This window comes from Pristis pectinata, chromosome 5 (assembly GCF_009764475.1).
Source record: "Pristis pectinata isolate sPriPec2 chromosome 5, sPriPec2.1.pri, whole genome shotgun sequence".
Taxonomy (NCBI): Eukaryota; Metazoa; Chordata; class Chondrichthyes; order Rhinopristiformes; family Pristidae; genus Pristis; species Pristis pectinata.
Genome location: NC_067409.1, coordinates 100,569,931 through 100,587,283, shown reverse-complemented (window position 1 = coordinate 100,587,283; position 17,353 = coordinate 100,569,931). Strand labels below are relative to the sequence as shown.

General features: G+C 39.2%; 1 protein-coding gene across 2 annotated transcripts in view; it reads left to right on the top strand.

Moving 5' to 3' along the window:
• Nucleotides 1-14,617, top strand: part of LOC127570260 (phosphatidylinositol-3-phosphatase SAC1-like) — a 40,178-nt gene extending 25,561 nt beyond the window's left edge. The window contains exons 11-21 of one of the 2 annotated variants that reach the window (XM_052015608.1): nt 1,081-1,131; nt 1,353-1,421; nt 1,511-1,590; nt 3,071-3,169; nt 3,312-3,450; nt 5,056-5,125; nt 5,632-5,704; nt 7,620-7,713; nt 10,873-10,965; nt 12,443-12,500; nt 13,124-14,617. In XM_052015608.1, the coding sequence (XP_051871568.1) occupies nt 1,081-1,131; nt 1,353-1,421; nt 1,511-1,590; nt 3,071-3,169; nt 3,312-3,450; nt 5,056-5,125; nt 5,632-5,704; nt 7,620-7,713; nt 10,873-10,965; nt 12,443-12,500; nt 13,124-13,260 (963 nt within the window). In that variant the 3' untranslated portion in view covers nt 13,261-14,617. The remainder of the gene's footprint in view (nt 1-1,080; nt 1,132-1,352; nt 1,422-1,510; nt 1,591-3,070; nt 3,170-3,311; nt 3,451-5,055; nt 5,126-5,631; nt 5,705-7,619; nt 7,714-10,872; nt 10,966-12,442; nt 12,501-13,123) is intronic. The other variant, XM_052015610.1, reaches the window with a different exon arrangement.
• The last annotated feature ends 2,736 nt before the right edge of the window (nt 14,618-17,353 follow it).

The following is a 17,353-nucleotide window of genomic DNA, read 5'->3' as shown; positions in this document are numbered from 1 at the left end:
CTCCATGGCTTAACGCTTCCAAATCTCCACAGCCCTGAACATACTCGCCTTTCACCTGCTGATTGATAAAGAACTGCCAGCAAAGTCAGCTCGCGTCACTTACACACCTGCTGTCTAATATCCTGCTCTGCCACTGGATGCAGTAATGAGTGCATGGGCAGAACTCAGGCATGCTGAGCTGAGAAACCAGATACTCTTTGCATCTGTTTCACAGCTGGCCCATGTACTGCAGTCCATTCATTTGAAAGGGTCACTGAATTGGATTGAATAGATAAATGGTTTACTTTTTGCTTTATTTTACTTGATCTTAATGCTTTTAGTTAATTGAAAGTATGCTTAAATGTTATTAGGTCAACAGTTTTTAATTGTTTTGAGTTGTTTTTAAATGTCTACAATTATTACGGACATTTAACAGCAGTTCAACAGTCTTTCAAAATGTCATTCCAGTAGTCTGTGGGAAGGGGGCTCGGGATCCATTGCCTGAGGTCTAGTTGCTGGTGGTTCTGCTACAGCAGAGAGGTCTGGAGTTTGGACCTGCGGGGCCACAATTATTATGTCAGGGTGAAGGAATAAATTGGATGGCAAATGCATGCTGGATCAAGCATGATCCAGCTTATTTTCTATAACCCTATAACCCTCTGACACGCATGCCTTAATCCTGATCTGTGAATATAAATAAGCCACCACAGGTATCTGTGCCTTCAGCTTTTGAGGCCCAATAATCTGGAATTCCTTTCCAAACCTTCCGTACCTCTTTGTGTCTTTCAAGTTGCTCTCTTAAATCCTGTCTCTTTAACCAAGCTCATGGATATCTACTGGAATATCTTGTATGTCTTGATATCAATTTTTACTTGATACTAGTATAGAAATGGAAGTTGTTGTTGCACTTCAGCATCTGTTAAGCCCTTGCACGTACAGTGATGGTGAATATTTCATTTTGAACTCATTGAAGTTTTCACAAAGTGTTTTTCCCTAAGTCTCATTTTAATGCAGCCATGGTGTTTGTAATCAATTGTTAAATATGAGAAATAGGGCAAGTGATTTGTTTTGGCTCAGAAATTGGCATTTTCATCCCTCCAGGAATGTTTGTCTAACATTGCAGTACTTGGGCAGCAAATTGCGCTCCATGCGGTAAGTGTAGAAATTTGCAGAATGTGTCAGTGTGCTGCATCAAATTGCTTGTCCTATTAACAACCACTGCAGTCATAGAGAGCAGTTCTAGAGCTTTAGTGCACAACCTAGATTATTGGGATGTTTTGATGCATTAAAAAGCACTCTAAAGTTGTTGGTGTTTTTGACTGGATTTGTCATTAAAGAGGATTGTAAGCATTCTTTTGTGTTTTTGATTGCAGATGGATGGCTTTCAAAGGCATTTTGATTCCCAACTTATTAGCTATGGGAAGCAAGTGATAATTAATTTGGTATGTTTTTGCTTTTATCAAATATGTGTATACTACAGTATTAACTTCGAAGAAATTCTAAAGCATTGTTTTATTTTAATATTTTACAGGTTGACCAGAAAGGTCCTGAAAAATCTCTTGAACAGGTTTTTTCCAAAATGGCAGCAAGCCTAGGGAATGGCATGGTTAAGTACGTTTCCATAATATCATTTTCAGAATTAAGCACCACCAAGGTTCTGTGCATATATTTTTTTAAAAACGTGGCTTGCTTAGTTTACAGTTTCCTCCTCCTGGTGTACCATTTACAGTACAGGAAGGAAAGCATTGCCATTATTGCAAAAGAAAAGTGGTTCAAGCATTTGGGTGTCTTATGTCTCAAAACATTTTGTAATTAGTTATTTTCAAATGCAATGACATGCTGCCGAAATATATGTGACAACCTTTTGCATGTTGGCAGCATTGAAGTCATGCCCATTGTTATTGATGTTGGTGGTGAGAGAGATACGTTGAGTAGAACACAAGAAGAACTTTCTGTTTATAAAAAAGGACTAGTGTTTCTACTGTGCCATTCATGGCCTCTGGTCAGCTGAATGCACATTACAGCCAAATTTGAAGTATATTCAGCATTGTACTGAAGAAAAAGTGGCAGCCAAGACAAGCTCTGTAATTGCCACAGTTAGAAACAACAACCAGCAAACTGGCCGACACATAAACATTTATTAGCATTTGTGAAGATATTCGTCGCTGCTCCATAAAGAATTCTCCGTTTAAATCTGTTTTAAATTTGTGTTCACAATCTGAACCTAAGCTTCTTCTGAAGCCTTGAAGCATTGTTCCGTTGAATTTATTCCAGTAAATATTCAATTTATAATCCCTCCATAAAGTTCTGACACATCTTTCATTCCTTTTCTCCTGGGCTGTTCCTCAAAGCTGAACTCTTTAGTACCCAGGAGTAGCTTGTTCTGCTCCTCTATATTGTCTGGTCTGAATGAATCAGAGGTTAAGGATTTAAGTCCCACTCCAGGAACCCGATCACAGAATGTTCAGAATGGTATATCCATTGCAGTTCTGGGTGAGTGGTGCACTGCCTGAGGTCCCATATTTTGGATGAGATGTTAAACCAAGGCCTCTGCCCTCTCAGATAAACATCAGAGAACCCATCTCAGTATTTCAAAGAAGAGCAGTAAAGTTCTTCCCCCCCATTGCATCACATCCTAACTCGGAAAGGTATTGCTGTACTTCCATCTTTAAATTCCTGGAACAATCTACCAGCAGCACCATGGGAGCACCATCACAAGGACGACTGCAGCAGTTCAAGAAGATGGCATGCCACTATCTTCTTGAGGGATATGAGGAATGTGCATTAGATGTTGATCTTATCAGCAATGTCCACAAACAGTAAAAGAAAAGTTAAATAAAAAGCAAAGTAGCCTGATCCACTTTTCGTGTTTCAGGCAGAAAAGCAGATATTAAAGTTAACTTGCTGCTTGGCACCCAAGATGAACAACATTAGACAATAGTATCTCTACAAGACTATTTTCAAAAAATAATAAAGTGTATTGGAAAGTCCTGAGGTGCACAAAGCACTTTGTAAATATTTGTATTCTCAATTTCCCATTTGCTTTTCTCTTTTTATTATGTCTCTAATAACTTTGGTGGCATTTTTGCAGATACTGTGCATTTGATTTCCACAAAGAATGCAGCCACATGAGATGGGATCGGCTTCAGATCCTTTTGGATCGGGTGGCAGATCAACAGGATGAATTTGGGTAAGTAGTTTGTCTTATTATTTAAAGAAAAAGCCTTTGCTATTCATCATTAACGTTAGCTATTTGGTTGTTAAAGAAGAATCTTGATTATTTCCATTTACCTTTTATTTAAACAGTTTGCTTACTTCTGTTTTAATAACAGTTATTTCTTGGTGGATTCTGATGGGAAGATGCTCTTGCAGCAGGATGGAACTTTCAGGACCAATTGCATTGACTGCTTGGATCGAACGAATGTGGTGCAAAGTTTGATAGCACGTCGTTCTCTTCAGTCACAACTTCAGGTTAGAAATTCTTTAATAGTTGTTAGTTAATGATGATTTAATGTTCAGATGCTCATAACTCAGAAATGCCAGTGCGTAATAACAACTTGTATTAATGCAGCGTCTACAGATTAGCAAAAATATGCCAAAAGAGCATTATCAAACTGAATTTTACACTAAGCCACATGAGGCAAAATGAACTTAACCAACCTTTGATTTTAAACAAAAGTAGTAGATATTAATAAGCATCTTAAAGGAGTTGTCTATTTTTGTCAACTCTTGAATAGGAGAGAAACCAGGCAAGGTATGATGTATCACCTTGAAAGCATATATTTGCAGAGCAGAAGAAACTTATTCAAACTTCAGTGATCATATTATCAAGGTAGTAAATTGCAATTGGTAGTAAATTATTGATTTCTTATGATTTTTTTGGGGAGGGATTTGGGAATGGAAACTTATCATGGTCTGTGCTATTATGTGCTACTTGTTTCGAGTTTGCTTGGCAGTGCCAAAGATCAGCCCTCTGGTGTATATTTATGCTGGGGATGCAATTTTATTGCTACCTCTTAAAATAATGCCATTTTTCAATCTTTAGTTGGGTGGTATTCAGTGTTTCCTGATTTCAGGTGCCCCCCCCCCCCCCCCCCCCCCCCCCCCCCCGGATACATCTAGTTAGTTTAGTATTTTGCTTTGATAAAGCAACATAAAGCTGAATTATTTTAGAAACAAATTGAAAAACTAAAGACATTATACCTGCATGCTGTATGGGTAAGGAGTTAGCCTCCACATGTACTTAGTGTTTACTCCAAGCTGAGCAATTGCACTCTTGGTGTCAAGATACAAGTCACCAACTGTGTTGTTGGACCTAGTCACAATGTTTCTTGGTTTGATCTGCACAATAACTGAAGGCTACGTTATCTTGAAGACTTGAACAATACCAGTTGATCCCATGCAAGACAAGTTTTTTCACTGTACCTCGGTACAAGTGACAATAATAAACCAATACCAGTCTAGAAATGGTTAAGAAAGGCTCTCTGACAGGGAAACTCTGGGGTGCATGACAAGGAGGCACTGGATGGCTGATGCCAAGTGCCAGTCTTCCTGTCACAGGGCCTTCCCCGTTCTGGCCTGGCTGGGTCTAAATCCTGGAACTCTGCCTAACAGCATTGTGGGTCTACTCACACCTCAAGGACTGCAGTGGTTCAAGAAGGCTGCTCACCACCAATTGGAGGGCAGATGGGATAGGCGATTAACTGCTGGCTCAGCCTGTGAAGCCCACATCCTTGAATGAATTGAAAGAAAGTTCTTTTAAGGGATATTTAATTTTAAATAAGATCTACATTCAATCTGTTAAACTCCAGCACATGTAACTCAATCTCTTTTGAGAGAATAGCCATATTCGAGAAATCAATTTAGTGAACCACTATGGTAATCCTTCTAAGTGAAGTATATTCTTCCTTTGCTAAAGATTAAAAGTGTACACAGTACTCCAGGTATGCCCATACTAAGCTCTATTAATGGTATCACGATTTCCATCTTTTATGCTCCAATCCCTTTGCAATAACAAGAACAAACTCAACAGGTGATGCATTCTATTATTAAAATAATTCTTTCTGTTGTGTTTAGAGGCTTGGTGTTCTTCATGTTGGCCAAAGAATTGATGAGCAAGCAGAATTTGAAAAGGTTTACAAAAATGGTGAGTCTAAATTTATCTTGCGGAGTCTCTTTGCTGAAATGTTTTCATACAAAACAGTGGGCTCCTCCAGATTTGGCCTGTGTGTACCCGGATGGTTTCACATTTGATTGCTCAGTTCTCTGATTCCACCAGTAGGAGCAGAATGATTATTTTAAGTATGATGGAGGGAGGGAGAATTTTCTTATTTGTTATCCATGCTTCCTGCTAGGTGGCTATGTGCTTGGATATTTGGTGTTAATAGAGTGAGAATGGCTGTGATGCTTCCAAGCCTGCTAGCAAGAACAATGTAAATACTGCTCAATTAGACCAAGACCCAAGAATGTCCAATTGGACTACTGGATGAAATACATGCCTTTTGAGTGGGAAGGGTAGCAGTGGAGAAATTTAAGGCAGAGAATTAAGCTCAAAACTAAAATCTCATCTTTCTTATTTTTCTGAACACTTTGAAGTTGTTACTTTTGCTGATTAAAGTACTAGAGCTTAGCAACAATTTGATTTGTTCACAGCATGGGCAGATAATGCGAATGCATGTGCCAAACAGTATGCTGGAACTGGGGCCTTAAAGACCGACTTTACAAGGTAATTATCTCTGAGATCAAGTCTGATTACTATAGATTATGCATTTTTTTTTGTTCAACAGAATACTCTTTTGCATGGGACATGAAATGGGAAAAATGCAACTTGATCTGTGATGATTTGAGGAAAAAAAAGTGATTTTGATTCCATTTGTTGTTTAAGGGAATCGCAGTATTTTATCCCCATTTCCCTTCAAATTTCTCCTCCTGTTATTTATCCCAGTTTATTTGAAGCCTACTGTTGAATCTTAATATTGAATCTATCCTCTATTCTTTCAAGCAATGTATTCCATTGTGTAAATGATTCTTATGCTAACAACCATAACGCTTTAAGTTTTGGCTACTATCCCTTCTGCTACAAGGAAGAGTTTCTCCTTATTTGCTATCACAACCTTTGAGATATTTATCATCGCTATCAAATCTCCTTTTAAGCTTCTCTCCCAATTTAGAACTTGCATTGTTTTATTCTAATGTGCTGCTGAGCAAAGCTGATGTGTAAGCGGCAAGTTTGAAAGTGGATACTGGAAACTGAATGACTACCTCTTCCAAGATAGCAGTGACTAAAGACTTGGTGGAGATGTATCTCTCTGGGTTGCTGCTATTGACTGTTTTGGCCTGAAAATCAAACCTGCTGTGGGGATTAGGGCAAGGAAATAGGGAGTCTGGGTCCAAGGTGGTAGGTTGACAACCAATTAGTATAGTTGTGTTAGGTCCAAATTGGAAGCATGTCCTGGTACACTTGTGTAGATGTTTAAGCCATTGGGGTAAAGAAGCACTGTTAGAGAGAAATGGTAGGGAACATTGCTCCTCATTTGACATCAACATACCTGGTGAAAATAATTAAATATACTGCTGGATAACAAGTGGTACAGTTTTTCCATTTTTATTCAATCTTTGCCTTAATTTGTAAAGTGTATTATTAAAAAATGAATTAGAGATATCAGTGAAAGCCAATGATTTCTTTGAGGCCTCTTATTTGGAGACCGGACTTTGAATTCAGCTTCCTGTTACTGGAGTTGGAATACATGCCCAAATATGTTAAGAGTGGTGGCATCATGACTGTTGATCTTGACTTGAATCATTTATGTGATGTGTGTGTTGTTAGCAAAGCAAGCATTTATACTAGGCTGTGTGGGGCGGGGGGCTGTGAGGAAGCCCTCCTGCAGTGTTGTTAGGTAGTAAGTTCCAGGAGTTTGACCCAGTTACATTGAACAAATGTCAATATATTTTCAAGTCAGGATGATTGTGTGTGACTTTGCAGGTTGTGCTGACTGTGTACCCCTGGATCACAATCTTGTGTCCAGATTGCATCTCCAAGGGCAATCCAATTTTACTCACTGTATATGACCCATTATAAGTTTGATCAGCCTACATTTTCAAAATATTTCATAAAGCAGATTAAGGTTTGCCAGTAGTAAGAATGCAACACAAAAAATACTTGTGTGTCCTTTGATGTTTCAGAGCACCATTGTTAGGAACAAATTTTTGGAAATGTGTATAAGTTTGGGGAAATGTACATGCTTCAATCTGCTGCTGCATTGTATTCAGTGATTAGCGTGTTATCTTAAGTGTAACTCATTCAAATAGGGTAAATTAACTGATCATTTGATCATAGAACTAGCGATCAGAAGTTAAGCTTAAATAGTTGGGAAATTGAAATACTATTCAGGAATATCTAGGATGTGCTTTGAGAAAGCACCAAATTTTCCTTGCTATACCAGAGAATCAGTGAGTTGGATTACTGAAATCATTTGGAAAAGTAATGTTGTCTTCTCCATATTTAAAATGTGAACAGTTGCCATCCACTAGATATTTTGCCCTTTTGTTTCAATTTACCTGCTACTCATTAGCTGCTTAAACATCTTCAGCTTAACTAACTACCATTGTTTTAATTGGCTTCATTCATCTGTTTTCTTTAGGACAGGGAAAAGAACTAAATGGGGTCTTGTCATGGACGGATGGAACTCAATGATCAGATATTACAAGAATAATTTCTCTGATGGATTTAGACAGGTAAGGCATCATTCTGCATTAGTTTTCCATGGATCCTGATTAACAATGATTGTGCATTCCCATTTTACACTTTTTTGTCCCAAGTGACAATGTGGCAGAGATAAGGAGTCAAATTTCTGTGGGCAGGCCATGGATGCTCCGCTCTCCATCTTGATTGAAAGAGACAAAGACCTGTGAAGTCAAAAACTACCATGTATAAAAGTTGATACAGCTCCCTACGTTTCTCTTTAAAGTTGTTATATAGTGAAGATCATGTCCATTGTGCCTGTAGATGGACAAAATCCAGACTGTGAATCTGAGAGTAGCTCTTCAGCCACTGGATGGAAGCAGCAGAGGAAAGACCCTGGTGATGATTTTCCCTGCAGCGGAAAGCAGGGAGACTCCTCTGTAGCAACCACAGTTTAATTTGTTTCCTTTCATGAAACTGGTCAAGATTACTGTCTCTGAGGACTCTATCCAAAGGCTGAGAGATCAGGTTGTGAAATTGTGACTGAAGTTACTCTCTGCCAAGTTTTTGAACTTCAGCAGGGATATTGTTGGGTCCAGAGGCCATTTGGGTCATTTGGTATAAAGCGTTTTGAGTTCTTGGTGAGGGGTGGTGGATAGTTTGTTGCTTGATGCAGTCGAGAACACTTGTGTCATAATTGTGCTCCTTCCAGCTGGCGTTGACTGCCGCTTGTTCTTGGCTCAAAGTGGAATGAACCCTTAGGTGTTTGGGACATAGAAGTCTTGTTAGTGTTGAAGAATCCACAGGTGTCAGGGCTGTCAGTAAGTTGCTAGACCATCTGTGCCCTTTCCACCAACGATAGGTTGTTTTCTGTTGAATCTTGGCCTTCAGGTGCCTGTTTCTTTTCCTTTGAGGCATGGTGGAGTTTACAATCCAAGATCGCCTTGGTGGTTAATTAGCTATTTTATCTACTGATCAATCTCATCAAATGCTTGACATGTCATGTCGAGAAGCCAAGAATCTTCAATGGTGCTAATTGTGGCGGAATTTGGAGAAGTTTAGATGCTTCGGACACACCACTGATCCTGTTGGTTGGCAATGATCAGGTTATATGTGAGGTGTTGTCTTTGTGGGATCCTTGAGATCTTAAATATTGACTTCTCTATTGCCTTAGAGCTGAGTTGATGGAGAGAACAGAGTAGATTAGGCCGTTCTTGGTGCAGCAGTGACTGATCCATGGTGCAGGTAATGTGGACATCCCTTGGTCTCTCACCCAGATGATGATGTAATCTAACGGGTCTAGAACAGGTGTTGCTATGAGGTTCTGTGCTTTTCTCTTTGATGAAACAGTATTGTGATAAGACTGTCCTCCAAGCATTTTGTCAGCCCATAACTTGTTTCACAAAGCAGGAAATTATCTTTGTGAAATGAAGGGTAATGAAAAAAAAAAGTCCAATAGACTTTCACTTGTTTGAAGACGTGAGGGGTAGGCACAGACGGTAGTGTAGTGGTTAGCGTGACACTATTACAGCGCCAGTGACCTAGGTTCAATTCCGGCCACTGTCTGTAAGGAGTTTGTACGTTCTCCCCGTGACTGCGTGGGTTTCTTCCAGGTGCCCCGGTTTCCTCCTGCATTCCAAAGATGTACGGGTTGGGAAGTTGTGGGCATGCTATGTTGGTGCCAGAACCCAGCACATTCTACGCAAAGATGCATTTCACTGTGTTTCGATGTACATGTGACTAATAAAGAAATCTTATTTAAAGCCCATCCTCGACAGAGAAAGGAAAATTAGGCAGCAGAACCACTTCTACTTTTAGTGCCACCATTGAAGTTATCAATTAACAAATCCTCATTGTTTCAAGTCCAGGCCATTGCTTACATTTTGATGATATCACTTGGATACTTAGGACTTGCATTGAAAGGCTTAGCTTACTCATCAGGCCTGATACCTCGTAGTTTATTGAGATCAAGAGTTAAAACTGTAACCTCATAGAGATTCAAGGTTGGGATTGAATAGGAACTGTCTGACAGGTGACCTTCTATTATCTTTGTCTTTCTGAATCAAAATCATTTCTTTCCCTCTTTCCCTCCCTCCAACTGCCATGCTGATTGCTTCTTTGAACTTTCATCCAATATTCTGTTTTAATATGGGTCCATCTTTATTTTATTTCTTTAATATTCAACCAGAGCTGTTTGATTTCAAGTAACAAAACCTGAGAACTCCAATAAAGAGTGACAACCCCTCAATTGTGCTTATTCTTTATCATAAACTAACATTCTGCACCCATTATTTTCTCCAAATGTGGGATTACTTTATTCTACTCTTCTTCCCATCTTTCTGGTCCAAATGACTGTCTGGGTCAAATGACCATCTGAGTCAAGGATTATGGGTTCAAATCTCAATTCAGTGACATGAGCACAAGTCCATACTGACATTTCAGAGCAGTATTGAGAGAGTGCTGTATTGTGGAGGTTATAGTTTTACAGATGAAACATTAGACCAAGGAGAAAGTAGGATTCTAAGGCTTCCAAGGCACACTCCCAAAGGAAAAGGAAGATAGCACAAGACAACAGACAGCACTATAAACAGGAATGCATTTCCTACGTTATATCAATGACTCTGCTTCAAGAGTATTTCATTGGCTGTAATAAAAATAGAAAATATTAGAACTAGTCAGCAGACCAAGTAGCATCTATGGAGAGAAGAACAAAAGCTAATGTTTCAGGTCAGAGATCTTTCACATGTTAACTGTTTGTCTCTCCACACATGCTACCTCATCTATTCTGTATTTCCAGCATTTTCTGTTTTCATGTTAGATTACCAGGGACCCCTTGTACGATAAAATGGACTGTTGACCTCACAATCTACCTTGTCATGGCCTGCACTTTCTTGTCTGTCTGCACTGCACTTTCTCTGTAACTAACACCTTATTCTGCATTCTGTTATTACTTTTCCCTTGTTCTACTACAATGTATTGATGTGATGAAATGATCTGTATGGATGGCATGCAAAACAAAGTTAAACCCAAAGTTTCACTGTACCTCAGTACATGTGACAATAATAAACCAATGTACCAATTTTTACTTTATCATTTCCATAAAGATGCCTGACACAAGCAGAAGGAGAAATAAAAGCTGCTATATGCAGCTCCTTTTTAAATAAACCTAGTTTTCTGTTTGTTAATGCATAATACATTTATGCCTCTTCCAGGATTCAATAGATCTGTTTCTTGGAAACTATGTGGTGGATGAGGCAGATACTTTGGCATTTTTACATGACCAGAAAGAGTGGAGGTTCCTAGCGGTGAGTTTGGAATGGCGACTGAACCACTTTAAATGTCTCTGACGTTATAAGAGTCTTAAAAACTATCTAAATAGACTTAATTACATTGTTTAATCATTTTTGTTATTAAAACTTCTTAAAAGTACTATTAATATTATTGCATGGTACTTTGGTTATCATTTGAATCTTTAGCACTGTTGCTGACTTAGGGTTGATGTATTTTGGGGACGCAAATACTTTGTATCATCAGGTGGTTGTGGGTTCAAGTCCTACTCTAGAGACTTTAGTACAATGCAATACTGTGTGCTATACTTAAGGTGCCACCTTTAAAGTGAAATGCCAAATTGAGACCTGTTTGTGCGCTCGGATGCAAAAGATCACATGAAGAAGATCCTGAAAAAGATCAGGAGAGTTTTTAATCTGGTGTCCAGGCCAATATTCATCTCTTGCTCAACAGTACTAAGAAAAAAATATTTGTTCCTTGTCACATTGCTGATTGTGGGAATTTGTGTGCAAATTAGCTGCTAATTTTCCTGCATTACAATAGTGTCTGTAAAGTGTTCTCAGACATTCTGAAAGGAACATGAAAGACTCAGTATAAATGTTAGTTTACTTCTTAGTACTCAGCAAGATCCAGTGCCCTTCAAATGCCCATCTGAAAAAGCAGTCTACTGAAATGATCATATTTTATGCATTAACCGGAGACTATCTTGTATATCGTGCTGGATTAACCAGAGACTATCTTGCATATCATGCTCTGGATCCAACCCACTAGCCAAATTTGCCTGTCTGTGCACACTATCATTTTCCAGCTGTGAATGGCCAGGTGACCTCACATACCTGAAAGTTGTCCTGCAGAGAGGATTGGGCCTCCAGTGGCAGCCAGGCCTTAGATTGTAGACCTTGCGGTCTAATTTCCAGAACAACCTGATCAGCTTTTGAAAGTGCGCTACTGTCAATTACTGCTGAACTATTTTAAATGTCTCTGACATTCTAGGACACTTAAAAACTATCTAAATAGACTTAATTGCATTGTTTAATAACTTTTGTTTTAAAACATCTTAAAAGTGCTATAAATTAAAAACATCAAGGCAGAGTAAAATGAGTAAACCGCTTCTTGCAATTGAGCTGTGTCAGGAGCCCCTTACAAACGAATGGAGTCTCACGCCCCTTCCCAGCTACCCCAGATGTAAAGCTGAGGAGCCAGATGCAAAGTGCATCCAACCTCTGTATTCTGCTGTGTGTTGAGTCCAGCAATGGAATGAGAGGTTGAAAGTGCTGGCATCTGACCTCCAGCTCATCTTCAACTTCCATATTTCATACACAGAAGTTGGGGAAAGCTGAAGAGCAAGTATTATAAAGCTAGTAGTTCTCTGGGGAACTGCCAACTAGAGAAGTTATGCTCCAGCTCACTGTATATTTAGTATTAGTGTTCAAAGAAAAATACGCCTGAAACAATTTCCTACATTAAATGTTATTTCTGTATGTTCTATTACAGCTGCCTATAATCATGATTGTGGCTTTCTCGATGTGCATCATCTGCCTACTTATGGCAGGTAAGCAAATATTGAATTAGAACAAATAACCATTGTCAAAGATACAACTTTTCCTGTATTTTGGGATTCAGCTTCAATTAAAATTCACTTAGGTGCATATCTAAAATAGTATGGATTCTGGAAGTCTGAAATAATGTAGAAAATGCAGGAAAGATTCAACAGGACAGACAGCACATGCCAAAAAAGAAACAGCTAAGGTTTCAGGTTGTTGACAAGATTATATGGTTAGCTGCTTCATCAGTTATGGTTTCATCAGTGTAATGCCATTCCAATATCTAATTGATGTGGAAGGATAGTGCAGTAATTATGCATGTTACAGGTAGAAAATAGCCACTTGCTGGACCTTGCAGTTTAATGACATTAATACTTATAAGTAATGAGTAGATCTGCAGAGAGTAGCTTGCAATGAGTCACCATACTTCGGCGCCACCTTGCATACTTCCAATTTTGCCTTGGATTTCCATTGTCAAGGTACTATTGGATATTTAAATAAACAGCTGTACAATTGAAAATTTAATATTAAACATCCTTGATTACTTTCTAGTCACTACTAGAACCTGTTGCTGCTGTTTCAATTATCACAGCTTGACACTTGTAATTTTACTCTTCGAACCTGATGTTAGGTGACACCTGGACAGAGACCTTGGCTTACGTGCTCTTCTGGGGAAGTGCTAGCTTTGGGACTGCTGCTATCATCCTCTTCAATGGCAAAGAGTTTGTCGATGCACCGAAGCTGGTTCAGAAAGAGAAGATGGACTGAATGTGTACCTGTGGAAAGCAGCTTAGCCGTCAAGATTCTGTGCAAATGTGGAGGATCTTCTGACCTGCTTTCCACGCACCAGGCCCTGCATGGTGGATTTTAAATAAAACGATTGACTGGAACCAATGGTCACGATCTGCAGTCGAGTCGGATCATTCAGCCTTAACTGTTATAAACTTATTCTTCCTTTTGGCATTCTGAACAATTATCAGAAACCACACTAAAAAATTCCAGTAATTGTGATCTTCCTGCCCTGGCATCTAAACAAAAAAAGCAGCTCTGGTGTTTCATACAGGGTATAAGTTCAAATGCAATGACCCTCTGATCTCTTTTCTTTCTTCCATACAGCTTGTTTGCATATATCATGAACCAATAGTGGAGCAATAACATATCTGCAGAAATAAGTTGTTGCTTCCAGACTTGAAGTCGATTAATTCAATGTTTTGTATAAAGTTTGGATATCACCTTGGCGAATAACTTCCTTTTGATCAGTTCAAAGCTGCTGCTTCCCAACATTGAGCAAATATCTATCTGCAACAAGTGACTTTTATCCAAGGGGCTGTAATTTATATGCAAAGTTGTACAGCAAACTTTAGATGACTATGGAATTTATATTATGTTACAGAATCAACTGTATCTTTAGTTGTCTGTTATTGCTGTTTTCTTTTCCTTAATTGCAATATACTTGCATCATAGTTGAATGTTTGAATCTGCTCTCCAATGAAAAAGAAAATTTAGCTAGGTAGAAGAAACCCTTTATATGCATTTACTTTATCACTTCCTACTTAATGAACGACAATAATATTTAAATATTTAAGAAACTGATGAATTATTCATAATGAAATGGTTTATGTTGCCACTGCTATCAGAAAAATAATGCAGTCAGATTCACCTTTCCCCCTCAGACAGTGCCTAGTTTCTGTTCATGTCATTTTTAACACTCTTAAATACATGTGTGAACTGTTAAAGCTAAGAACTATTTTTACTGTGCATCTTTATTGTAGATGTACAAAACACATCTGAAGCTGCAGTGGAACAGCCAATCTGCAAAACGCCTTCAAATTGTTGTGCAATCATTGAGGTAGATGATGATTCAGTCAGTGTATTTTGCAAGTTGAAAGCAGGTATTGACTTTTAAGAACTGAATTATCAAATTGGTGTAAGAAATTGGGTCAATCATTCACATAACTCACCCTGTCCCCTTGTAGTTTTATGGGTGAGCAGGGATGGTATATTGCTATTTATATAAGTGTAACTCTACTTAGTTTTCTAATCATTTTCCATTCCGTTGCTTCTCCACTCTGTGTTATGTTTGTGTTCCTTTCAGAGTAATGAATAAAGACTAAATAAGAGTTAAGATTTTCATTATATCTTTTTCAGGTTTATCATTAATATATATCTGAGCTCAACTTGGCTCGATGTGCTTGTACAGTGGAACCTGTGAATTACAGAGGGCCTGGGAGCTGGCTGTATGTGTGCATAAATATTTGAAAGTGGCGTGAAAGATAGAGAGAGATGGGGCATGTGTCATCCAGGATTTCTTAAAGGCTTAGAATACACAAATGGGGACAATTTGTTGGAGATTTTTGGATCTCTGGTTAGCCCATAATCGGAGTATTGAATCTAATTAGAGTTGTACTGTTTGGAAACAGGCCCTTTGGCCCAACTGGTCCATGCCCACCAAGATTCCCATCTAAGGAGACAAGACTGCAGATGTTGGAATCTGGAGTAACAAGCAATGTGCTGGAGGAACTCAGCAGGTCAGGACTGATGCAGGGTTTCGACCCAAAACATTGACACTGCCCTTCCACAGATGCTGTATGACCCACTGAGTTCCTCCAGCACATTGTTGCTTAAGATTCCCATCTAAGCTAGTCCCACTTGCCTGCATGTGGCCCATATCCCTCTAATCCTTTCTTATCCATGTACCTGTCCAAGTGCCTTTTAAACATAGTTAATGCACCTGCCTCAACCACTTCCTCTGGCAACTCATTACATATACTGACCACCCTCTGCATGAAAAAGGTGCTCCTCAGGTTCCTATTAGATCTCTCCCCTCTCGCCTTAAACCTGTGCCCTCTAGTTCTTGATTCCCCAACCCTGGGAAAAAGACTGCGCATTGACCTTATCTATGCTCCTCATGATCTTGTATACCTCTATAAGATCACCCCTCATTCTCCTGTGGTCCAATGACGTTCCAACCTACTCAACCTCTCTCCATTACTCAGTCCTCGAGTCCTGGCAACATCCTTGTAAATCTCCTCTGCATTCTTTCCAACCTATTGGCATCTTTCCTATAACAGGGTAACCAAAACTGAACACACTGTTCCAAATGTGGCCTCACCAATCTCTAGCAGAACTGCAACATAACATCCCAACTTCTATACTCAATGCCCTGAATGATGAAGGCCAGCGTGCCTTGATGAATGATGAAGACCACCCTGTTAGGGAACAATGTACTTGTCCTCCTTAGTCCCTTTGTCCTACAACACTCCCCGGGGCCCAACCATTCACAGTGAAAGCTCTTCCCTCATTTCTCTTCCCAAACTGAACTTATCTGAATTAAACTCCATTTGCCATTCCTCAGCTTACATACCCTCTGATCAAGAGCCCTCTGTAAATCCTCCGAGCCATCTTCACTGTCTATGGCACCACCTATTTTAATGCCATCTACAAACTTAATAATCATGGCTTTACATTCTCATCCAAATATAGATGACACCACCGACCCCTTGGGAACACCACTAGTAAATTTCTGGTCACCAGTCACCAATCTGGTCAAAACATTTAAGGGTGGATGGAAAGATGCGAGAAAAGGTGCAAATAAAATTACTAAAATGGCGCAAGCAATGAGGGATTTCAGTGACAGGATTAGATTGGAAAAGTGGTGTTTTCCTTGTAAGAAAGAAGGTTGAGAGGAGATTTGACAGAGGTGTACAAGAGCAAACTGGGATTAGATGGGGTAAATGGAAGATGTCCCAATTGACATATGTTTCAAAGATCAGAGGATAACTATTGTGACAGTCAAAAGGTACAGGGAGATGTAAGAAAAAACATTCTTTTGCAGTAAGTGTTTATGATCTGCAGTTTGCATTATTGTAAGAATTTTGGCAATACAATCGGCTTGCAAAAGGGAATTGTAAATGGACAGAAAAAATCATTTGCATGCTGTTAGAAGCGTGGGGGTATTGGGAGAGAATGGATTCCTCTACAAAGAGCTAACACAGAATTATTGGGCTGAATGGTCTGTGCTGAAACAATTCTATTATAATGGCATTAAACATCATCATTTGTAACTATCCTTCACTCCATAAACATTGCAAGTACTGTTTTGAAAAAAATCCCAACAATTTGGAAGAGCGTGCTGAAATTATCATTAGGATCCAATTTGGCACCATATGTTCCCACTCTTTCCTCATAACCCTGCAACTTATTCTCTTCCATGTGCCTATCATGTTGAAGGTACTAGTTTTGTTTCCATCATTGTATAGGCTGTTAATTGAAAATGTTAACTGCTCTGCGTGAAAATAGTTTTGCCTTGCATCCCACTAACCCTTAACCTTCTATCCCAATCACCAGCATTCTGTTCACTAAAATATGGGAATAAGAAATGAAGCTATTGCTAATCAATCTCTGGCAACAATTAAAAGGAACAGAACCTAATGAATGGAGTCCCACCCAACTGGATGACATGGGAGAGGTGCTGGAGATGGAAGGTGTCATTCAACTGAAAAGATACAGGTTGCAAAGGATGATCCTGTATAGTTCATCAGTGAAACAGAGTGTGTAAGTAGGCAACGTTTTGATTAGAAAAAAATTATTTCAGTTTTGTGATATTGATGGTAAGGTTTTGAACATGCATTCTGTGAAAGATGGACGTGGATTTGGGAGATGACAGCATATGAGTTTCAAAGGGGAGAGCTAGGTTGGACGAAGGGGCAGTAGTTTTCAAAGAGGAAGGTAAAGAGAAGTTGAGTGATTAGGTGTTAATGGAAATTGATTTGAGGAAGCTGGAATCAGGACTGTTTTGGTACAGGAGGAGACGCAGCCATTCATCTCATTGAGTTTTGCCGGTGGTTCTTTAGAGCAATCC